The sequence below is a fragment of the Anopheles arabiensis genome, chromosome 2 (assembly GCF_016920715.1).
Source record: "Anopheles arabiensis isolate DONGOLA chromosome 2, AaraD3, whole genome shotgun sequence".
NCBI classification, from domain to species: Eukaryota; Metazoa; Arthropoda; class Insecta; order Diptera; family Culicidae; genus Anopheles; species Anopheles arabiensis.
This window is the reverse complement of record NC_053517.1, coordinates 89,260,441-89,282,761: the sequence shown is the minus strand read 5'-3', so window position 1 is coordinate 89,282,761 and position 22,321 is coordinate 89,260,441. Positions and strand designations below refer to the sequence as shown.

General features: G+C 51.4%; 4 protein-coding genes and 1 long non-coding RNA gene across 6 annotated transcripts; 2 read left to right on the top strand and 3 right to left on the bottom strand.

Annotated features, from left to right (window-relative positions):
* Positions 1–153: 153 nt before the first annotated feature.
* On the bottom strand, positions 154–8,418 carry LOC120895687 (cyclin-T). Its single transcript, XM_040299247.1, has 9 exons — positions 6,962–8,418; positions 6,763–6,880; positions 6,461–6,671; positions 6,339–6,384; positions 6,172–6,262; positions 5,931–6,092; positions 5,686–5,839; positions 2,535–5,590; positions 154–2,477 (listed from the first exon to the last, which is right to left on the bottom strand). Exons 1-9 carry the CDS (start codon positions 7,144–7,146, stop codon positions 1,998–2,000), a joined length of 4,503 nt encoding a protein of 1,500 aa, XP_040155181.1. The 5' UTR covers positions 7,147–8,418; the 3' UTR covers positions 154–1,997.
* On the top strand, positions 8,227–9,318 carry LOC120895696. Its single transcript, XR_005738373.1, has 2 exons — positions 8,227–8,340; positions 8,412–9,318. It is a non-coding gene; the product is annotated as an uncharacterized LOC120895696 (long non-coding RNA).
* A 199-nt stretch (positions 9,319–9,517) lies between these two features.
* Positions 9,518–13,687, top strand: LOC120906462. 2 transcript variants are annotated; one of them, XM_040318181.1, is made up of 3 exons: positions 9,518–9,626; positions 9,726–10,277; positions 11,623–13,687. In XM_040318181.1, exons 2-3 carry the CDS (start codon positions 9,728–9,730, stop codon positions 13,521–13,523), a joined length of 2,451 nt encoding a protein of 816 aa, XP_040174115.1. In that variant the 5' UTR covers positions 9,518–9,626; positions 9,726–9,727; the 3' UTR covers positions 13,524–13,687. The 2 variants fall into 2 exon arrangements, with proteins under 2 accessions (XP_040174115.1, XP_040174105.1); XM_040318171.1 differs by having other exon boundaries at positions 9,518–9,649.
* Positions 13,688–17,719: 4,032 nt separating this feature from the next.
* Positions 17,720–19,092, bottom strand: LOC120906470 (extensin-like). The gene is made up of 3 exons (XM_040318193.1): positions 18,705–19,092; positions 18,237–18,310; positions 17,720–18,101 (listed from the first exon to the last, which is right to left on the bottom strand). The coding sequence occupies exons 1-3, from the start codon at positions 18,724–18,726 to the stop codon at positions 17,751–17,753; spliced, it is 447 nt and encodes a 148-aa protein (XP_040174127.1). The 5' UTR covers positions 18,727–19,092; the 3' UTR covers positions 17,720–17,750.
* Positions 19,093–19,637: 545 nt separating this feature from the next.
* LOC120894867 (exocyst complex component 7) lies at positions 19,638–22,310 on the bottom strand. The gene is made up of 6 exons (XM_040297715.1): positions 22,149–22,310; positions 21,923–22,088; positions 21,265–21,853; positions 20,414–21,180; positions 19,881–20,337; positions 19,638–19,810 (listed from the first exon to the last, which is right to left on the bottom strand). The coding sequence occupies exons 1-6, from the start codon at positions 22,194–22,196 to the stop codon at positions 19,708–19,710; spliced, it is 2,130 nt and encodes a 709-aa protein (XP_040153649.1). The 5' UTR covers positions 22,197–22,310; the 3' UTR covers positions 19,638–19,707.
* Positions 22,311–22,321: the final 11 nt, after the last annotated feature.

Genomic DNA, 22,321 nt, shown 5'->3' with positions numbered 1-22,321 from the left:
TTTCTTCTGTAGCTGTACGATCGACTAAGATTTTCATTTATCTATAAACATCTCTCCCTGCGCGAGAGTTAAATTTTAATTATTTTTGATACCTTTTTCGTGTTTTGTAATTTTTCTTTTCCTTTTTTGTATGATTGCTCAATTTTGTATCCGTTTTTTTTAGTGTTTTCAAAGTTTTTACGTTTAGGTTTAAAGTGTTGTTTTTTTTGTGGTCAGGAATTTGAATTTACGTCGCATTATTTCAATACCATTTTTGTGTTTTTCTTTTCCTTTTTTGATACACTTATACAAATAAAACAAAACTTCCTAATCTCAAACATTATTTTCGCCACGGGTTCGCGTAATAGTCGTACAGCCATCAGAGAGCGAGACAGAGAGAGAGAGAGAGAGGGAAGACACCAAAAACCACGTGAAGGCGCAGCACAAATAGCAACAAACCAATTTTTTTCACTTCTAGGAAGTTGATCGATGTGAACAAGAGAGGAAGTAAAAATGCTGTCAACATTGTATAGGTTTTTCGATTCAGGTTTCCGTTGTTTTTATCTTTTTCTTCTTCTTTCTTCGAATCTCTTTTTAACACAACATTTGAGTGCCACTCCTGCAGTTCATAGTGAACCGTTCTTTTTTTTTCTTTCTTTCACTAGCTTAAATTAATACGTCGGTAGCGCGCCATTCGCTATCATCCTTTGTTTAACGGAACGTTTGAACGACTTGTTCTAGGCCCCATAGTTACCAGCGCAACAAGCAGGACTGAGCAGGCTGTATACCCCAATACGAGACCGAACACAGAGAGCACACTATTCTCGATTCCGTGTTGCTTCCACACAGACGAAAAAGGGGGGAGCCAACAAACATTCAGGAAGTAAAAAAACACACACACATACACATATGCATGTGGATAACGCAAACATACACACACACAGGTATTCTTTTCCATTCAGCATAATTCCGCCGGATTTTGTGTATTCCATTTCAATCGTACAGTGGCGCACATCGTGCCGTACAAATTAACAGAATGTCTTTACGAAATTCACTGCCACAAAGTGCAGCACAAAGCAAGGATTGCCCAGAGTTTGGACTGTGCCAACTGTTGGATCTGTACACTCAGTTTTTCTTTTTCGCTAGTGGGAACACCCATCATTTCACGTGGAACTGTCTATCGCGCATGATGATGCGAATCTCGACGGGGAGGATGCGTGAGTCTTGGTTCGGCTTGTGGAAGATAACATTAATCGGGGTTCGCCGATAAATTAAGGTATATAAAAATAAACATCGTCTAGCTGCGGTCTAGGGGGTTAACACATCTATAACAGCGTCCCCTTTCGCTCTCTGAGTTTTGTTTCAAAAAACTACCATTAATGGTACGTGATTGAAATGTCCATAACATCGGCTGAGTAAAACCGACCCTTAACAACACTATACTGCTTTTCACGATAGAATAAGATTCTCTGCGGATGATTCAGCGCACACCGAACCGGACCGAACCGAACTGACCCCACCGTTTGCCCTGGGCAGGTGGCTGTGCAGGCGTGAAGGTGGTGGTGCACTTCCGCTCTTTGTCTCTCTCTCTCTCTCTCTCTCTCTCTCTCTCTCTCTCTCTCTCTCTCTCTCTCTCTTTCTCTCTCTCTCTCTTTACGTGTGTGTGTCCACTGTCCACACGGTAAAATAAGGGGTAGCAAATAGTCTACTTAAACTCAACGATGATGTTCAAAAATATTACAGTCCAAAAGAAGAATTTAAGAATGCTAAATCGATCCAAAACTATATACAAAGATAAATCCTAATCAAACTGAAGCCTTAAAAAAGCAACGCAACAATAAACGCTCTCCACCATCGAGCGAACAAAGGCTTCTCCCCCACTGACAAGCGTTCCTCCCTCCCCACCCCGAGGTGACCCAGTGGAAGGCGGGAGTTGACTGAGTCCAGTGTGCCACGGTGGCATACACAAATGCATCATTGCCTGCTCCTGCCGTCGAGTGACGAAGCATTGTAGAGTCTTATTTTTTACCAGCACCCTGGTTGGTGGCCGTACCCGTACCGGAACCTCCACCGTAGTAGTACGGTGGCAGTGCGGACGGTTGCAGACCGCCCGTAGAACCACCGCCGCCGCCGCCTGGTTGCCCCGGTAGCTTACCGAGCATCCCTGCCGGCCCGGACGATGCGTTCAGCAGCATCGAACCAGGACCGGATGCGGCCATTTGTTGCTGAAACTGTTGCTGCTGTTGGCCGAACTGACCGTATTGGGAATAGTACTGCTGCTGTTGCTGTTGCTGCTGCTGCTGGAGTGCTGCGACCGATTGTTGCTGCTGTAGATAGTCGAAACCGGGCTGTTGATGGTAACTGCCACCGTGCATACCGCCGCCTGGCACCATCCCAGCCATCGATGTCATTGCTGCGTTGGTCGCCTGCATCGATTGGTTCGCATTGTACATACCGTACTGCTGCTGCTGTTGGGGTTGCTGTAACGTTGAAAGATTCTGCAAGTGAAAGAAATGTAATGAAACGCTACACAAAAATTTGCCCACTCAACGTACCTTGCTGGAAGATTTGCTACTGCTGTTGCCGGAAGCCGCCGAGCCGCCGCCGCTTCCCCCATTCTGCCGGCTGCCATGCTCCGCCGACGACGACGAGCTGGAGGACTTGGATTTACTCTTCTCGCGATCCTTATCGCGATCCTTGTCCTTCTTTTTGCTACCACTGCCACCGGGGCCGCCCATTGCACTCGGACCGCTCATCGGTAGCCCGGCAGCGCCCACCGCACCACCGCTGCCAATTCCACCCGTGCCACCATCGCTCGTAGCGCTGATGTTGTAATGTTCTATCTTATCCTTGGAAATTTTCAACTTCAAGGAAGCTGATCCTCCTCCTCCGACGCCACCGCCACCGCCGGACGGACCACCACCACCTCCGTGGGACGAACCGCCGGCCGCTGCCGAACCGCCGCCGCCGGGCAGCGAGGACGAACCGGACAGTCTGTCCTTGGGAATTTTTATCTTCAGCCCATCGTTGGCCGGCCCACCGGACGGGGCGGACCCCGTCCCGTGCAACCCGACGCCATCCACCGAGGGCGGCAGGATCGCCCGGTTCAGCTTGATCTTGATCGGGCCGGGCGGATCCTGCGGCGCCGAGTGACCGACGCCCTGATGGCCGGCGCCGGCCCCATCCGGACCGGCACCCGTCGCCCCGGCATGATGGTCGCCCTTCTCCCGGTCGCGCTCCCGATCCCGGTGCTTGTCCTTGTCTTTTTTGTGCTTTTTCTTCTCCTCCCGGTCGCGGTCCTTCGTCTTGTCCTTTTCCTTGTGCTTGTGCTTTTCCTTCTTCTTTTTCTTCTCCGATTTGGACCGATGGCCGCCGGTGTCGGTGTCCGGGTCGGAAGCGGTCGAGGCAGTCGCTGCCGGTTGCTGCTGCTGCTGCTGTTGTTGTGCTGCGACATCGGCGGAGGCGGGAGCCAGTGCTGCAGTCGGGGGTGCGGTGGCGGTAGCGGCTGCAGGAGCGTCACCCATCTGGGCAGCGTTGCCGGTCGTCACCCACGGGTAGGAAGGTGGAACTGCACCGGGCTGGGTGGCATCGTTGGGGCCACCACCGCCGGCGGCCGTTGGCAATTGTTGCAACTGCCCCGTGGCGGACGACGTCGGTGGAAGCCCGAGCAGACTTTCCATCGAAGCCAGCTGTGGTTTCGTTTCATTCGCCGGCTGTGCCGAGGAGCCACCCGTCGTATCGAGCGGCTTCGAGTCGGTCACATCGGTGCGCGATCCGCTGCTGGGCGGCGGATCGCTCGTACCACCGTACAGGGAGCCAAACTTGGGCGTCTCGTTGAACAGGCTCTCCTTGAGCAGGCTGCTCACCAGCGCCGCGTTCGTCTCGATGCCGTTGATCGTGTTGCTGAAGATGCCGCCGCTCTTGGCCAGCGTCGACGGTTTCGAGTCGCTCAGCAGCGGCTGGGACAGCAGCGAGCCGGGATCGTTGAAGTTGAACAGCGACGACGAATCGTCCATCTTGTCGAACGTGCTGGCCAGATCGAAGGACGAGTTGAACAGCTGGTCGGAGGGCGAGCCGGACGACGGGAGGAAGGACGAGCCGGACGGTTCCGCCGTTCGGCGCACCTTCTGCTCTCGAAAGTCGGTCCCGTCGTCCTGCCGGATCTGCTCGTTGCTCGGGTGCGGTCGCTTCGCCTGCGACGACAGCATGCCGCCGCCGGCGCCGGCGTTGCCGCTGGAATGAGTGTTGCCCCCATTGCCCGTCAGGCTGCCCAGCGGTCCGGACGGGTCCTGGTGCGGGGGCATGGCCGTACCGTCCAGCGCCCGCTTCAAATTGTGGCTAGTGTGGCTGTTGTTGCTGCTGCTACCATTATTGCTACCGGTGCTGCTCAGGTTGGTGGTGCCGCCCACCATCGGCAGGGAGGAACTGGGCGGGCCGAGCGACTTCTTGTCGTGGCCCATCGGCTGATGCTTGCTGGAAGCGGGTGGCTGTTGCCCGGCAAGCCCCCCAACCGACCCGTCCATGCGGCGATCCTTCTTCTGCCCATCGGAGCGCGAACCAGCCATGCCGTGGTGCTGCTGCTGCTGCTGCTGTTGCTGCTTCTTCCCGCTCGGGCTTCCCTTGGGCGGTTTCAGCAATCGGTCGGCTGGCGCACCACCGGCCGCCGCCACATTACCGTAGTGGCCGCTCGAGCGCGATTTGCCCGACGGCAGGTTCTGCAGCGATTCGGTTTGCGAGTCCTTCCAGTCCGGGCTGAAGATGGACGACGGTTTGCTCTGCTTCGGTGGCGTGCACATCTGCATCGGGTCCGCCAGCCGGCCGATCGACTCGTCGAGCAACCGGAACGTGCTGGGTTCCGGTTTTGGCGGATTACTGCTGCCGCCACTGTTGCTGCTGCTGCTACCGCCTGTCGCTGATTGCTGATCGGCGAGCGGGACGTTCGTCGTTCGGCCACTGATCGACTGGTTGTAGCTGGGCGGATGGGAAAAGAGAGACGACGACGACGGCTGGGACGATGGAGCCGGATGTTGCTTCGTGCCGTAGTTGGGACCGCCCACGGCGGCCCCCGATGAGGAGGAGGACGACGAAGAGGACGGTGGCTTGGACGGCAGCTTCTGGCCGCTGCTGCCGTGCCGGTCGGCCTTCATCTGATTGTAACCGGAATGCATGGACGACGAAGAGCCGGAGGAAGCCGTGCTTCCGCCGGCGCTTCCGGCGGACGCACCTCCGCTGGCCTGCTGCAGCAGCCCGGAAGCGGACGAGGGTTGGCGCGATTTGCTGCCGCCCTCGTGTCCCTGATACCCCGAGCCGGAACGCTGCGATGGGACCGCACCGGACGGGTTGAGCTGCAGCGAGGACGGCTGCTGCATGCTGCCCCGATGCGACGACATCGGGCCCTTGCTGCTCGTGTTGCTGCTGCTGTTGCTACTGCTGCCACTTCCGTAATGCTGGGACGGTGGTGGCGGCTGTTGCTGCGGCTGCCCGGCGAGCGTACCGGAGGCGGAGGGAGGCCGGTCGGAGCGCGACCGGGAACTGGCGGAACTCGACGAGGAGGAAGGAATCTTTTGATGGCTTCCGGAAGACGACATACCGTGCGGTTTCATCATATCGGCTGAAAAGACGGAAAACGGTCCAAACAATTAGTTTTGCTGAGTGTGTGTGAGAGAGAGAGAAAGAGAGGCATATGAAAAAGAGAAAGGTTCTTACAGCTGGAACCCTGTTTGGGACGATGATGACTAGAGGCGGACGATGAGCCGGTGCTGGCTTCATCCAGGCCGCGCGGTACGGACGATGAGGATGGTGCCGCCATTAGGCTGTTGCTGCTGCTACTGCTACCACCTGTTCGTCTGCCCGATTCCTCCTGCGTAAAGGGATGACAAAAAAGGATACAATTGAGCATCGTAACTACGAGGCAAAACAAAAATGGGTCGACCAAGCAACCAAATACTTACCGCGCCCGAGTCGGCCCGTATCGATTTCATCTTGCTTTTCAGCCGCGTCGGGCAGCGGTCGAAGATGTGAAGAAACTCATCCGTCAGCTGCTTCAGCAGATCGAGCGTTACCGTCTTGTCCACGTAGTGAAACCAGTGCCGGCCCTCGTTCGACTGGGGGATCTGGGAAGATCATACGGAAATGCGTGATATTCCGACGCTTCGACCAAGCTAAATCGAGGAAGTTCGCGCTTACACTTACCTCCCAGCGGGACCACTTGCAGGCAAGGTGTATGCAGAAGCAGGCCACAACCGTCGGTTTGTACTGCAGGCACATGGTTGTAAGGTGTAAGCTAGAAAAGAGGGGTTTGATCCGGTGTTAATAATTATAGTAATAATTATTGCGTGCCGGCCTGTTGGAGCACCTACCTGTTGGATGCCATGAAGTAGGACGTCTGTGCCAAATCTTTGGAAGCTGCAAATGTGTGTGAGTGTGTCAAAAGTTAGTCTTCCGAGAGAATAAACGGCACCACTTGTGGGGGAAGCATTACCTTTCACCAGGTGGCATGTTTTGACCACGTGCGTATGGGGATGATCGATCGCCACATCGAAGCCGAGCGTCTGCAGCAGCACGTTCTCGTTGAACACCAGGTCCTGCGCCTGTTCGGCGTAGCTTTCCCGCAGCGGATCCGGCGCCTCCATCCCGAGACTGATGTGCACCACCTTGATGATGTGCTCGAGCTTGCGTGGTTGCTCTTCGACCTACGGGGGCGGGGTTGGGAAATGCCAAAACACAAAACCACACATAGAGAGACACTGTTTCCCTTTTTGATCGGTCGTTTTCTTGCATTACCTTTGCTGCTAGGAACAGGGCGGCCGCCGCTATGCTGTTGCGATGGAACTGCGTGAACGAGTGAAACGCATAGAACCGATGCATGTACACGATGGCCGTATTGATGCAGAGCTGTGATCTGCGGAAGCAAGGGGAAAAAGAAGAAAACGGACACCAGGATCAAGCAAGATTCAGTAACGGGGGAACAGCATCCACTTACACTTGCAACCGCTGGCCCATGTCCTGTATCAGGTTGGCGGCTCGCTGTCTGTACATAAGCTCCTGGTCCGCGTCCATGCCCGCCTTGCGGCTCGGCGAGTTGGCGAGCTGCTCGGCCGTGAAGTACCATTTGGAGTCATCGTTCTTGCTCGTCGTTCCGCTTGCGCTACCACTGCCAGAAGCCATCGAAGGTGTGTTTGGTGGGGCAAGCAAGGTGCTGCAGCGGCTCGGTCGCCTCCTTCTCTCGCACACACACACTCCCTCTCTCTCTCGCTCTCTCTATCTCTGTTTTTCGCTCACTTTTAACCGGAAGCGTTCGATTGTACACGCACACCCGCCGCGCGGTTACAGGCGAAAGCACCGCGTCACCAACGACGCAAAAGTGTTCGCACGAGGCGTGACACGAGTGTTTTCACGTTCTGCGCGTTTAGAGGGCTGGCTTCATTTCCGGCTTATTACTCCTTATTTCCCAGTTGATTGTATGTGTGTGTGTGTGAGGGGGTGACCGGGGGAATAGCACCGGGCACCGGAAGTGTGAGCTTTCTTCGCACTACTTTATCAACACCACCAAATCGCGTGCGACGACAATCGTGTTGATGGTTCTGGGGCTGTGTTTATCCATCAGAACACCAATGCACACGCTGTTTTTTGCTTTTGTTTTTCTTTTTTTTTGTGACGAGCGGTGACGATGACGTTTCAGAACAATAATACAGACCGCCTACTACTGCCGCTAGACGACGACGACGACGAGGAGGACGACGTACCCGTACCACCACCAACCTTTTGCACGTTTCACTTTTCCCAGCAGATGATGCGTTCTTTGCGAAGCCGTTTTGACACCGTGTGTGAGTGTTGACCGCGATACGCACACGCACACACACGCACTTCCAGCCCACTGTTTATCGACCGCACTCACACACACAGGACGCGCGACGGGTTACCGTTAAATGCACAGTGGTCGTTCTCTCTCTCTCTCGCTCACTCACGCGCATACACACATACACACGTGTGCTCACGAGCCCGTTTCCGTGCAAGCAGAGGCAGGGGCTGAAATATGGCGATCAATTGCTTGGGCAGCGTGATTTTTGTTTTGCAACGTCACACAGATAACTTTGGCCTGCCTTTCGCATCAAAACACCGCTCGGCCGGGGCTTTCCGGGGAGGATTAACGAGGGAAAGGGCAGGGAGAGGATGGTTTCTAACAGTATGCGCCAATCGAGCGGGCCAGTCTACAGTCAGCTTTGCTTGCCATCGGGCTGGAGCAGCGGACCGCCACCACCACCACCGTCGTCGCCACTGCACACGCGGTCAAGTTGGCGAACCCGCGTAAAGCGTTGTTCAATCCGTACATCTAGTGTGCGTGTCCATCTGTACGCATGTGTACGTGTTTGTGAATGTGTGTGTGAAGGTGAGATTATGGTTGGAGCAATTATTTCATCATTTCATTGCAGCCTGTCGTCACGCCAGGTATTACTCCGCGACGCCATTCGACCACGCAGAGCGGCCACACCGATAGCGGCCAGACGGAATCGGAACAGTCGGGAGGACGAGACAACACGAGGTCCAGATAGTCGGGGTGCTGGCCCTTCTTACGTCGTGTCGGTTTTGCTTTGCGCTCTGCCCTCTCGCTCTCTCTCTTCCGCTCGCCTCTCTAGACCCTTCCGCTGGTTGGGGGACGATTCTGGCTTTGGCTTCTGCTGTCTGTGTGGGCCTCCGGTTGTGAAAATCGTGTCGTGCACGGGCTGGGCCGCCGTTGCTGCGCTGGAAAACTATCCGAAACGTTGGGCAGTGCGTTCGGGCAGGCGAGGCAACCGAAACCAGCTGGTGGTATGTGAGTTAGATGGTATTATTTTGGTGTAGAAAAATGCACTCCACAAATATGTTTTTCACTCCGTAATGGCCGACCTCACAACCAAGGTCAGTATAGCATGCGGGTTGGATCGTCCCAGTGCCGCCTGACAGCTGCACAGTGGGCGTGTGCGCGCGCTACGGCATCTGACAGGTTGGATCGTTGGCAATGAGAGGCAATTTCGTATGAAAAACTTAAAGTTTGTTCTGAAATATCGAATAATTTCCACACATAGTAAGAAGTTATGCAAGTAACTTCAGTAAACATGTAATTAATTGAAATAGTCTTTAACGTGGCTCAGTTTGGTTGAATTGAAAAAAAGTTTTTCCTTGACAAAAAACTGCATTCCGTGTCTCAGAGCATTTTTAAGCAACAGAAATTGTTCTAGTTGTTACTTTTGTTCCCTAATAGATTTTTAGCTATGCAATTGTATCACCAAGAACTTACAATGGTCTTTTAAATTATTGTTGTTTTTTTTTAAAATAAAGTAATACGTATTTTCGAGTTTATTACAACTTTTTTTTTATTTTACATCGCGTAAACTTTGTAGAATAAAATGAAATTTTTGAGAACTCCTACCAACAATATCAATTTTACAAAACTTGTTTAAACTATTTTCTATTTATCTTGATCTTCGCCACAACGACATTTGATGATATCTGTGAGCTAACCTCGCATTTGTTTGCCCTGTCAACGAAAGCCTTTTTTTTTCAAACGTCAAATCTCTTCAATGCGAAGCGTCATTTCAGCCAGAAGAGTGTGTGTTTTTCCAAGCTCCGCGTAAATATTATTGCTTTCCAACAACAGTTCTTTCATTGTACGCGGGAATTGTATTTTTTGGTACCGGAACACATCTTTAACCTCGCAAGCGTCTCGCTAATTGCTAACCAATTATTCGTGCCTTCGTTTTTGACAGCGATGGGACCGACACACCTACACGCGGGACGCACGGGCAGTCGCGGCGGGCCGAGCCCGGGCACCTCCAGCCAGGCGATGGACCATGCACAGGCCCTCCGCACCCAGATCCAGAAAGAGATCGAAGAAAAGGCCAAGGTCTGCTCCAACACACAGTACGAGTGTACGCTGCCCCGGGTCGACTCGTACGCCTACTGCTTCCGGCACATCCTGCAGGACCCGGACGCACCGTACAAGCAGTGCGAGTACGAGTTCGCGAACGGGCGCCGCTGCCTGGAGCCGTCGCCGAAGTACGACGCCAAGCGGGACTACGGCTCCAACTACTGCTTCGAGCACAGCCGCCAGACGCAGCTGATCAAGACCAAGTCCACGATCGGGAAGCTGGTGCCGGTGGAGACGACCGAAACGCTGCTGAACGGTCTAACGCACCACGTGAAGGTGGACAAGGTGAAGCAGCACTACCTGGGAAGCAGCACGCCGCTGAAGATAACCGTACACGAGGACGACGACGAAACGGATGTGGACGTTGTAACGCCCTCGGTCGATCCTTTCGGTGAGTGAGCAGCTCTTATGCGATTTGCGCATGTTTTTTTTTGCATTTCAGTGTATTTGTATTTATCGATCGAAAATTGTTTCTGGCAAGTGGCGATGAATGCTTAACCGTACACTACCGGTCGCTGGTAAGACAGGCCGGCACCGGCATTCAGCGAGGCAGAACCGGCAACGCGAGGCACTCCGCCGAGCACGCTGCCCACCATGTTGCCCAAACCGGCGGCCGCACCGCCAATCAGGCTGCCCGCTGCCTGGGCCAGTCCACCGCCAATCGTGCCGCCGTTGTAAATCGTGCGTCCCTCGAAGTTAGTCTTGGCGGCAATCACATTACCGAGCAGGTTCACGCCAGAGCTGAGGCCCCGGCCGGCTAGATTGATTGCACCGGGGAGGATACCGGTACCGGTCGGGATGCTTCCGCCCGTGCCGATCGTTCCACCCGTGCCGAAGTTGCCACCAATACCGGTACCGGGTCGGGCACCTCCATACACCCCGGCGCCCAAACGGAAGCCACCGATGCCAATTCCAGCGCCGATACCAAAGCCAAGACCCGTCCGGTAGCCACCACCCCGACCGCACGACCCAGTAACCGGTGCGGCAGTAGTCGTCGTCGTCGTCGGAGCTGCCGTTGTGGTCGTCGTGGTGGCATCCGTCGTAGGAGCGGTGGTAGCGGCCGTCGTCGCTGCCGTGGCCGCCGTGGTTGCTGCCGTCGTAGCTGCGGTAACTGGTGCGGTCGCCGTCGTTGCCGCCGTTGTGGCAACCGTGGTGGTCAGGGCGTTGGCAATGATCGTGTTGAGGATGGCGGTCAGTTCCGCCAGCAGGTTCGGAGAGTTGGCCGCGATGGTGACACTCTGCGAGCCGTCCGATGTGGCGAGCGTGATCGAACCGTCCGAGTTGGTCGTTATCCCGACGTTGATAGTCTGTCCGCTGGCCAGCAGGGCCGTGCCTGCGACAAGCAGCGTGAAGAGTACAAGTCCTCTCATTTTCTTGCTGTGTTATGTTCTCCGAGCCTATCGGGCACTTTGCGCGGGCCTTTTATATGACGCACAGGCGGCGGGTCTTGTACTATTTATATTGTGCAGCACGGACGAGTTCCGGGATGAATGCGTAGTGGTTGTATCAATCGTTTGATTTATTCCGCAACAGACAACGCAACGTCTCTGCACAAAGAGATGTTATTGTTTGGACATTTTGCACGAAACAAACGATCGATAAGCTTGTTTTTTGTAAGCTTCTTCTAAGAAGCATAATTTGAAAGCTTCTACAGTAGTTAACAATGACCTTCCAGTATGAAGTATTTATAGCGCCATCAATGATTGAAACACTCCCTCTCTCTCACCATTTCCCAGTTGACGTCGATGTTACGACGGTGAACGATGCCGGCCGGATCATCCTCGACTATGCGTCCGACTCGAGCGACGAGGATGAAGCGCTCGCCAATCCGACGTACGGCTCCACCTGGAAGGCGCACGAGATGGACAACTCGGACAACGAGAGCGTCGACTCGCAGAGCGACGACCCGCTGAAGCACGCCGGCATCTACACGGCCGAGGAGGCGACGCGCATCACGAAGGAAAAGCTGACCCGCCTGCAGACGCTGTACATCGAGCAGATCCACCGCCTGCAGCACGTGTTGCGCGAGCGCCGGCGCAACTATCTGCGGGAGCAGCGGGCCGAGCGCGACTATCACTGCAGCATCTTCGACCAGGTCAAGCAGACGCCCCGCGAGCGTATGCTGTACGAGCAGCTGAAGGGGTTGAACCGGTACCACCGGAAGCACGGTGTGGAGGCCATTCTGCAGCGCAAATATCTGGAGAAGCGGGCCAAAGCGACGGAGGGCCTGCAGCAGAAACCGCCCTCGCTGCCCAAGTGTGCGTACACGGAGGGTGGGGTGAAGTGCGGGGAGCGCACCCTGCCCTGCTGCAAGCACTGCCGCAAGCACATCCTGGAGGACAAGAAGCAGGTGCTGTTCCGGGCGTGCGGCATCGAGAAGAGTGGCGTGGTGTGCCAGGAACCGCTGGCCGGCCTGTTCGAGAACGTGACCTGCCCGCTGCACATGGAGCTGCCGGCGCAGCGATCGTTCAACAAGCGCAAGTACGAATCGGAATCGGAGGGAGAGGGCGAGGTGAGCGGGATGGAACCGTCGGTGGTGGTGGTGGCTGGGGTGGAAAAATCATCCGCCAAAGCGGCGAACGAGACGAACGCCGCTACAGCGCAGGCCGGAGCGCCGGAGGACAAGAAGGCGGTGAAGGTGGAGCCGAAGGCAGACGGCGATGGCACGGTGGACGCCAAGGCTCCGGTAAAGGCGGAAAACAACAAGCGCAAAGTGATCAAAACGGAACCGGTAACGCCGGTGCCGCGGGTCCGCAATACGCGGTCGTCCCGGGCAGCAATGGCGATGCAGGAAGATGCTCCGGCTGAGCAATCTGCCCCCGAACAGCAAGCAGCAGAAGGCGTATTGAAGAAGGAACAAACCGAAGCGAAGGAAAACGAAAACAATGTCACCAGTGCTGCTGCTACCGTCGACCAAACGGATGATGGCATTGTCGATTTAGAAGAGAGTCTACTGCCAGTCAGCATTATTCCCAACAAGAAGCAAAAGCCGGACGAAGCAACTGTCGCTGAGCAGGTGAGCGAAATGGAAAGGATGGACACATCGACAGAAGCGGCTGACAGCGCCAAGGAAGCGATGGAAACGGAAACCACTGACGAAAGGCAGGCCGAACTCCCCTCCACCTTTCCCGATCAACCGAAAGAAGGTGCCGAGGGCGACAAAAAAGAGGAAGAGAAAAATACAAAAACAGAAGAAGCAACGGAGGAGTCAAGTGTTGCTGCAGAAAAAGAGGAACCTACTACTACTACTACTACTACCATCACGGCAACGGAAAACAGCCAGCCCAAGGATGCCGACGACACGAGCACCACCGCACCCGTCGAAGAGAGCGCATCAACGGCACCAAAGGAAAGCGATGACCGGACCGACCAAACACCTAAAGCACAGCCAAAGCCACAGCCATCGCCGTTAACGGCCAGGCAAAGGAAACTCCGGCTTGCCACGGATAGGAAAGAATCGGCAGCGAAGGGTACGAACGAAACGGGGACCACAACCGCAACGGACGAAGTGAGCGGCACGTCGGACGAGGAAAAGGCTAAAAAGGCGAAGGCCGGAAAGGCGGAACCATCGAGTGGTAGTAGTAGTAGTGCGGCTGGTGGGAGTGGCTCTGAGCAAAAATCTCGTCGCCAGAAGTGAGGAAAGCAATTGCGTTGAAGTGGAGTTGCAGCATGAGCGTGTTTTTTTTTAGTTACTAGAGTTTTCACAACCTACATTACACTTTACGATGAAGATATGATAGTTTTAAAGAGATAGAACCAATAAAGAGCCATCTTCCATGGAACGGCGTAATGAAAGTTTAAGGACAACGTTGCTTTCTTTGATTCAAACTGAGCGTTTTGTCCCGGCACGTACCTGGTTGACACGAGTTGTAAGATTTGTCTTCGAATTTATGGTTTGTCTACTGATGCAAGACAGTTACCATCGGTCAGTTTCCTTGCTCCATTCACGCAACAACTTCCGAAAGGAGACAATTTTTGGATCTCTAGAGCAGTCCTCAACGTTATCTGATCTTCATCATGCTCCTTCGCGTGAAAGACTCGCCAGATTTCAGAGTGGTTGTCCATGTCAAGTGAATGACTCCGAACAACTAAGTCCGTGAAGGTTGCTTTAAACATACCCTGGCGGGTAGATGTTGCGTCTGGCATATACAAGTAATTTAAAAGATTACCAAAAGACGCTGGCATTGAACTATCAGAGCCTAGAAAAATAATGTAAAAAGCATTAAAAAAGTAGTAAATACGAAAAAATGAATAACTTCATTCATCTGCCCAAAACCGTTAAACGGTGCTGTTGTACACCTTCAACAATCACTCCGTTGTGCTACTTTGTAAAAGACGTTTCATTCACCCCTTCGCTATTAACGCTGCATACAAAATGCATCTTTTCTTTCATTGAGCGTACCCAACACCACCTTTGGAACCTTAATAGGGGTTGTGTTTTCAATTTCACTTTATTCGTTTATCAGTTTTGTTGAAATACTTTTTGCTTACTTCCTTTCGCTTGGATTGCCTCGTACATTTGCCCGGATTGCCACTAAATCAAAAACAAACAAAAAAGGAAACAAACGCATCACATGCCATACGTTTATATTTATGCGACCGACGTTCGTTGGTGGAAACGAAACTGGAATTACCTAGGCGCGCGCGGGGTTTTGTTGATAAATGAGATATAAAGGTGCGTTTTTTCTTCTTCTTCTTTGCCCACATTCAAATAAACTCAGAAAAAAAACGAAACGGAAACACACAAAACACACATAAAAGATATCAAATGAAACGGAATGGAAAACAAAACTAAATCCCACTTTCTCAGCTACCGGATCGCCTGCGTCGTGCCATTTTCCTTCTTTCCTTCGGCATATGCTTCCAATTTCATTAGTTTAGTAAATTACCAGCCCTACCTTAGGTACCTCTACTACAACGCTTCACACGCTTTTGGCTAATATTAAAGCATTCCTTCGTTTCGACCGCTTCCCTTGCTGCAATTCTCATTTCTTTCCTTTACGAGTTTTTGTTTTGTTTTGTTTTGTTTTTGTTTTGCAATAAGCAATAGGTGCGTGTGTTCATCCTTTCTCCGTTTCAATGCATGCATTTCTGTTCCATCTTCGTGCTCGATCCGATCCTTTCCTGAATATGGATTTTAACGTATAATATTATGTATAAGTATATATAGTTTCGTTTGTTTGTTGTTTTTCTTTGTTTTAATAAAGTTTCTCAGCCAAACTAGATCACTTGTGGGATTGTGGATTTTAATAATCAATTTCCTTATTTTCACTCAAGGACCCTTTCCTCCTTTTTCGTTTTTTGTTTACCGTCTGCCGTTGCCTACACTCCAATGTGTTCTATTTTTCAAACCGTTCAACTCGCTGCAATTTTCCGCTAAACTACTACTTGCTATAATTGAATTGAATGTGTCGCGATTCGTTTGCGTTCTTTTGTTTTTGTTTTACTGCCACTCCTCTTTCTCTATTGCTTAACTTTCTGGCTAGTTTCTTTTTTTTTTCTTCTTTACGCTGCACCGAGAGGCTTGTTGTTTGGAATTGTTAGAATTTTTAAGAGACTTCCTTCAAGTCACTTCTCCCTACACGCTTATATGTTCATTTGCGTGTGTTAGTGGTGTGTGTTTAATTTAGCGCTTTTGTTTCCGTTCAAAGTCTTCTAATTTTGGTCGTTTCAATTTGGTCACAAACACACGAATACTTCTGGGCCGGTGTTCTGACTGGTTCGCGAAAGAGGAAAGGAAGATGGTGTAGTCTGGACACTGGACCAGAAGTGCCACTTCGTACTGAGTCTTACGCTTACTGGTTTTGAACTCTTCTAACGGTTACTTTCTGCTGCTCTTTTCTTCCATCAGGCCAGTGCCGGTCCTGCCAGCCTTTCACTTATCCTTCGACCAAGCTAGCTAGTTAGCTAGACAACCCCTTCTCCTATCACAAAGCAAGTAACACGTTGAGCTCCTTCTTGTATGCAGGCAATACGATTTTCTGGTGAGGGGTAAGATTTTCGTAACAACTATAACGGGGCGGCAACACTGCGGCAACCGAAAACAGCAAACAAATTTAAAACACAAAAGGCAATATTGTGTTGCATTATCTATCGCACCGGGTACGATTACACGTGCTTGTGCGTGTGTGTGTATATATGTTTGCTTTTCGAAGATTGCTTCACAGTTAGCGCGCTTTGTTTCCTCCGTTTCTTGTCCGTTTCGGTGCTTCCGCGCCTGATGAACACACGCGGGAGAGAGGTCATCTCTAAGTGTGAGGAGTTATATGTAGTATTTGTGTGTATATATATATATGTATGTATATACTGAGGGAAGGTTGGCGGTAAAAGGTAAAGGGCACTAGTACCATACACGATTCGTTTTCCCGCTTCGTTTGCCGCTATTATTGCGTTTTGCCTGCGCTTGTCTTATTTTTGTCTGATCCGTTTCCTTATATGACTTTGCTTGATGATGATGTTGTTTATATGCTTTATTTGCTTGGTAGATTGTAACTATTTCTGTGTCCTTCCTTTCGTTCCTTTTGCATTGAACAAGGGTTTCGATCACTCTAAGTAATAGAGAATTCCATTAACCATTTTGCTACTTACTAAACATGCCTGCTCTGCTGCCTACACTGCCAACGTCCGCTTCGACCGCTTCCCGACTCCGTTTTTCTATAAAGTCTAGCACCCATCTCTCTTCGACTCCCCCACTTCGCTGTGCGTCATGTTCCACATGTCTGGAGTGTGTGTGTTTTTGTGTTTTTTGTGTTGTTTTAATTCTTCATAAAGTTTGCTATATTGAGCAGTCTGTTTAGTGTGTGGGTCAGTGTATAGGTATTGTTATTATGCTTCGATTCAGTATCGACATTTAACACGCGCACTACAAACCACGTGCCTCATACTCAGATTTCAATGTAGTTCTGCTTTTAATTTGTTTTTTTTTTTCATTTCGCTTACACATTTCATTTCTTCATTTGAACACACAAGTTTTCGTTTATGTTTCTGTGCCGTTTAGGATTAAAAAAGAATAGGTTGGAGTACAAACTTTTCCTTGTTTGAGAGTGAAAGTATCCAAACTGTAAAAAAAGAACATCGCGCTTGCTTGAAAAGAATGTATTCACTGGGGAGGTTGGAAAAGTTCACAATAATCAAGGTAATATATAAAGTTGATGTTTTATAGTAAGATTTTCGTAGATCGTAAATGAAAAGGAAAGGGAAAAAATGCCGTCTGCACACAACATCAAACGTATACAAATATAATACGGATATAAGAAAAAAAAGCGGTTGAAAAGAAACCGAAAACGGCTCCACTGGTTTGATGTTCGTCCTTCAGCAACTTACAAGTCTTTCGTGTAAGAACGCTCCAAAACGTTCACCCGAGCGCGGCAACGTTTCTCTTTTTTTTTCTATGCGTTCTTTTCGCAATGTTCACATTACATGCTGCCCCCCCCCCCCCCCCACTACTCCCCTCGCAAACTGTTCCAATTTCATCCCTTCCCCCACTGGTAACAGAGCTTCCTATTCGCGTGCGTCACCCTCCTTAGGATTGCAGTCTTCTCGTAAATCGTGTCCAGCCTTTTCAACTCCCTTCTAAACGGGTTCCCGAAACATCACGGGTTTGTTTGTTTCTGCTCCCTACTCCTCATGCCCCCCCCCTCCCCTCTCCCCCTTCGCTTCGCTCCACACCCAATGGCACCTACTGCCAGAAATGCACCAAAAAGGCTGCATCTGCACCACAGCACCACACACACACACACGCACGTTCTGTCACACTTCACCAAAACGTGTAGCCGCCCCCGTTGCCACCGTGCAGGAAGTTGTTCTTCTTCTTGGCCATCACCTGACATGGAGGAGGAGAGTAAGGTTAGTGAATTGTCCATTTTCATTTATTTCTTTTAAATTTTCTATCAAAACAAAAACAGCTCACCTGCACCGGATAGACGGGCGTCTGGTAGACCTGCGGTGGCTGGGCCTGGGGCGGTGGAGCGGCCGCAATCTGGTACTGGTACATCTGCGGATGCATCGACTGCGCCGGGATGGCGGCAACGGCCGCCGGCGCACTCGCGTACGGCGGTGGCTGCGGGGCAAACTGGGCCTGGGGGGACGGGTTCACGCTCCAGCTGTTGGCGTAGTACGGCTGGGGCACGACTCCGGGCGGATATGGCGGGTAGGTTGGCGTCATACTGGTCACCACCGAGTTGTACGAAGGCGGAAGTTGTGCATGTGCGTGCATCTGGAGTCGGCGGGTGGGTGACGAAAGGGCGTGAGTTATTATTATTGATAAAACGGATGAGAAGGGGAGGGCGATAAGGTGAAGTGCGCTCGTGGGGCTCGAGTGCTTGCTCGTGTGTGTGCGCGAGTGACTCACCTGGTTGTTATGCATGTATTGCTGATATGCAGCCTGCTGTGCGGCCTGCTGTACGGCGTCATACGTTGGATATCCTGTAAATGCAGAAGAAAAGTGGATTTACCACGGCCGTCTTCATCTAACATTTCCTACATTTCCTCACTAATACTTGCACACAAGCTAGCGAAACAACGAAAACAATAGCGACCCTTCAGAAACGACCAGAATAACGTTTAAAGGATTTTGGTGTGTTTTTTTTTACTTCTGTTGCCTTTTGCTAATATTTACGTGTAATTCACAGAAAAATGGATTCCGCCTCTTCCGCCAATCGGTGACGGTGAAACATTGAACTACAATTTCACAATCATCATCATCATCATCGATGACGAATTTGCACGATTCTAGGAAGCAGACCTGCTCCCCCTTTGTCCTGCTGCACGCCTTTCCTCGCATTAGATTAGCTTTCTTGGCAAATGAGAAACGACTTACCATTAACTCCTTTGTTGTTCATGACTGCAATTTGTGCTTGTGCGTTTGTTTTGGTTAGTAGATGAGGAAAAATTTCTTTTCCTCTTTCTCTCTCTCACACACACACGCACGCAGGCACGCACACAAACACACTGCACGGGCGTTGCGTTTGTCTCTCTGCTTCTTTGCTGCCTTGTTCGCAGGCTTCCAATTTCGCTACTAAAAGCTACTGTTAACTAGCGTTTATCACTAATGCAACTCGGTTAAACACAGTTTAGCTAAATGTGGGCACAGCGTTTTTCTTTCTTGTATTAAAAATAAATACAAAGTTTGGTTCGACTCGCGTTGCTTCTTGTGAAACTGGATATCGATTGCGGGCCGAGCGAATCGAAACTGAGAGGTGGCCTCATCCCCAGCGCAAGGCGAAGTTGACAGGACGATTGACAGGAAAGGGTGAAGAAAAAAAAACGCACTTTGACAGCAGGGGGCAAAGTAAAGCAAGGTTGGGACATGCGGAGTGGACAATTATAAATTTTAATTGAGCAGGTAGAAATCGTTCAAAATTTATTCTGGGGTTATTGTTTTGGGTTTCTTTGCTACAATTCTCAAAATTATTCTTCTTCTTCTTTGGCTCAACATCCGTTGTCGGTCAAGGCCTGTCACCTGTACCACTTGTGGGCTTGGCTTTCAGGGACCTATTTATTACCTTTTGCAGGATAGTCAAGTCCTACGTATGACGGTCCATTTGAGGCTTGAACCCATGACGGGCAGTTTGTTAAGCCCTACGAGTTAATGACGGTACTACGAGACCGGCTTAATTCTCAGAATTGCAGTTCATAAATGGTGAAAGCTTACAATTTCCAAAATAAACTTCATCAGCTGATGAGTTCCTGTGCTCTTGTCGTAATTTAATTTTAATTAGGATTTTCGATTACCAGATGTATAGTGAAACGGTTTTGGAAAGATTCAATATCATAAATGTGTATTAACTGTTCTGTTCGCTAAATCTAGTTTGGAATACATTTTAAACAGTATCATCGAAAAAGCTGTTCAACATGGTTGTTACATCCGATGGGCGGTACTTTACGTACTTGTCGATGTTCTTGCTAAACTGCACATCGGAATATCTGAAAAAGAAAGAAATATCAATTATTTTAATGTAGAATCATTTCCAAGAAAAAACCTTCATGCACCTACCCTTCAAAGAACGCATTGTACTTCGGCACGATGTGCTCGGTATTGTCCCGCTTGATGCCCTCCCGGAGCAGTACATCCGGCACGGAAATGGCTCGCTGTATTTTTACCGCCTCGTCCAGCTCCTTGTTGAAGTTGAAGAATCGATCCTTGATGGTGGCCCGCTCCTTGTCCTTCACCTTGCCATTGATCGGCCGCGGCATATCGTCCAGCGGGTGAATGAAGGAGAGCATCTTCGACCACGAGCCCAGGTACGCCTTCTTCAGATCCTGTATCATCTTCTGGTAGCGACGCTCGCAGTCATGCTCGGTCAGTGCCACGATCTCGATCAGGCTGGACCGTTGCAGCGATTTCAAGATGTAGTGCGTGTTGTTTAGCTTGAACAGCTGCTTGGTGGCGGTATCACTGTACTGTTCCGATTTCGTTGCTATCGTGTAGTTCAACTCGGCCAGCACTTTGCCTGTGAAAAAATGAAGCAAATATTTTCACATACAGCCGGTTCGTGTTTGTGCTCTATATTGCAGCTCGATACTTACGGACGTAGATGCCAAGCAGGGCCTTATTTTTCTGCTCCATGGTGAGCGCTTTCTGTGACGCGATACGATCGAGATCGTTCGTATAGATTGCCTCGGTCTGTAGCAGCCCCCCGATCGTGTCACAATGCTCCTGCAGCTGCTCCAAGAACCAGATCGTGTTGGACGTCAGCTCGTACACGGTCGCATCGCGCGGCACGCTCGACCCGCCGCCGTAGCTGATCGTGCTGGACGTCATGCTGACCATGCCGCCACCACCGGCATCGTTGCGCACGGATTCGATGAACTGCTCCAGCGCCTTGGAGGCAGTTTGCTGCAGCCGGTTCAGCACACCCGACAGCTGCTGCTTCTGCGTACTGTCGCAGATGCGGTCGATGTCCGGCTGCAGTATCTGCACGTGCTTGAGGGCGGAAAATATGCCCAGCGCAGCGGACCACTCCTTGCGCCCGATGCTGCGCATCACTTTCGAGGTGATCTGCTCCGCATCCTTCACCACCATCTCGATCGATGGTTGCGAGAGGCGGGAAAACACCTCGTTGTGGCGGGACGGCGGCACAATGTCGTTCAGCAGCTGTCGCTCCCACACGAGCAGCTTCTGCAGGCCGAGCAGCAGCACGAGATACTTCTCCAGCTCCTGGTCGTTGTCGTTGCCGTACTCTTCCGCCGCCAGGATGTCGCCGAAGGAGGAGTTCTTTCGCATCGCCAATCCCGCCGACTGGCCGAGCGTTTGCGATGCTTTCATGAACATTTTGTTGGCCTTCCGTTCGAAGCTAAAGTAAGAGCAGAGGAAACGAGACGATTAATTGAGTGAGGAAATTGCCCACACACCCTCCGCCTGCTCCAGGCTCTCTTACATTTGCTGCAACCGTGCCGAGGTTGTCTTCTTGACGCCCGCTTCCGCCCGACCGTATCCGTGCCTGGTGCGCAGTGGCTCGTTGCCCCAGCTACCGCTCTTCTGGTGGTCTTTCAAGTTCTGCAACGATCGCATAATCACCTCCGACCGCTCGTCGCCAAAGATTTGCACGTACTCGCGGCGCAAGTTGTTGTCCAGCCATTGCGCCATCACGTTCAGCTCTTCCCGCGCACTCGGCGGCACCTGCTTGATCGAGGGACAGTCCTCGTTGGACGAATCCTCCTCGATGTAGATCATGTCCAGCAGGTCCACCGGCTTCAGGGGAGCGTTGTGTTTCTTCAGCAGCGATTTGAAGTGATTGTTCAACGTTTCGCAGCCATTGTTGAACAGGCTGGTCACGTTCTCCAGCTCCACGCTCTGCGGATTGTTGTTGAGGAAGTAGTCCTTCGCCTTCTTCAGCTTGTTCAACCCGTCCAAAAACGACCCGATGTTGCCCTCGGACGGTCCCTGGTGGATCAGATTGCACACATCCTGCGAAGCGTCGTAGTGCGACAGGACCTGCTCCATACACTGGAGCGTGCTGTCAAGATCTGCAAAGTGGAGCGGGAACGGTCAGCAAATGGTTACACAGTGGAAATGTATCCCATGCAGTGCCTTACTCTGCTGTTGCTTTTGCAGGTTCTTTGTAATGTTGTAGACGGGCAGTATGGTGTGCTCCAGCTTTCCCAGCCGCTGTTCGAACGAGTTCAGAATCTTGGACATGGATTGCGTGAGTTCGGAATACTTCTCGACATGGTCCTTTAGCAGAGCTTGATTGGTCTTTTCCTGCAGCAAAACAGAGCGCCATTGATTCGTTCGTTCGTGTGTGTGGTTTGAAATACGTACCTTTTCCAGCTTAATCTCAATCTGGAGCGTGTTTTCTAGGGTGCTCATGGTTAATTAATAATTTCCCTGTCCTTTTTTTCCTGCAATCACAAGCGAAACCTCCCACCGCCGCAGTGGTGACGAAAACAAATACGTGAACACACACGATGAATCAGTGCTTTGACAGCGCGTGA

Coding starts and splice junctions, on each gene's coding strand:
- LOC120895687 (XM_040299247.1), bottom strand. CDS start 7,146: ATGGCTTCTGGCAGTGGTAGCGCAAGCGGAACGACGAGCAAGAACGAT. Junction 6,093..6,171: donor GCAAGTGGTCCCGCTGGGAG/GTAAGTGTAAGC, acceptor TGATCTTCCCAG/ATCCCCCAGTCGAACGAGGG. Junction 5,840..5,930: donor TACGGGCCGACTCGGGCGCG/GTAAGTATTTGG, acceptor CCCTTTACGCAG/GAGGAATCGGGCAGACGAAC.
- LOC120906462 (XM_040318181.1), top strand. CDS start 9,728: ATGGGACCGACACACCTACACGCGGGACGCACGGGCAGTCGCGGCGGG. Junction 10,278..11,622: donor GCCCTCGGTCGATCCTTTCG/GTGAGTGAGCAG, acceptor ACCATTTCCCAG/TTGACGTCGATGTTACGACG.
- LOC120906470 (XM_040318193.1), bottom strand. CDS start 18,726: ATGAACAACAAAGGAGTTAATG. Junction 18,311..18,704: donor GAACAACAAAGGAGTTAATG/GTAAGTCGTTTC, acceptor CTGCATTTACAG/GATATCCAACGTATGACGCC. Junction 18,102..18,236: donor AATACATGCATAACAACCAG/GTGAGTCACTCG, acceptor CGCCGACTCCAG/ATGCACGCACATGCACAACT.
- LOC120894867 (XM_040297715.1), bottom strand. CDS start 22,196: ATGAGCACCCTAGAAAACACGCTCCAGATTGAGATTAAGCTGGAAAAG. Junction 20,338..20,413: donor CCTGCTTGGCATCTACGTCC/GTAAGTATCGAG, acceptor ATTTTTTCACAG/GCAAAGTGCTGGCCGAGTTG. Junction 19,811..19,880: donor TACAATGCGTTCTTTGAAGG/GTAGGTGCATGA, acceptor TTTCTTTTTCAG/ATATTCCGATGTGCAGTTTA.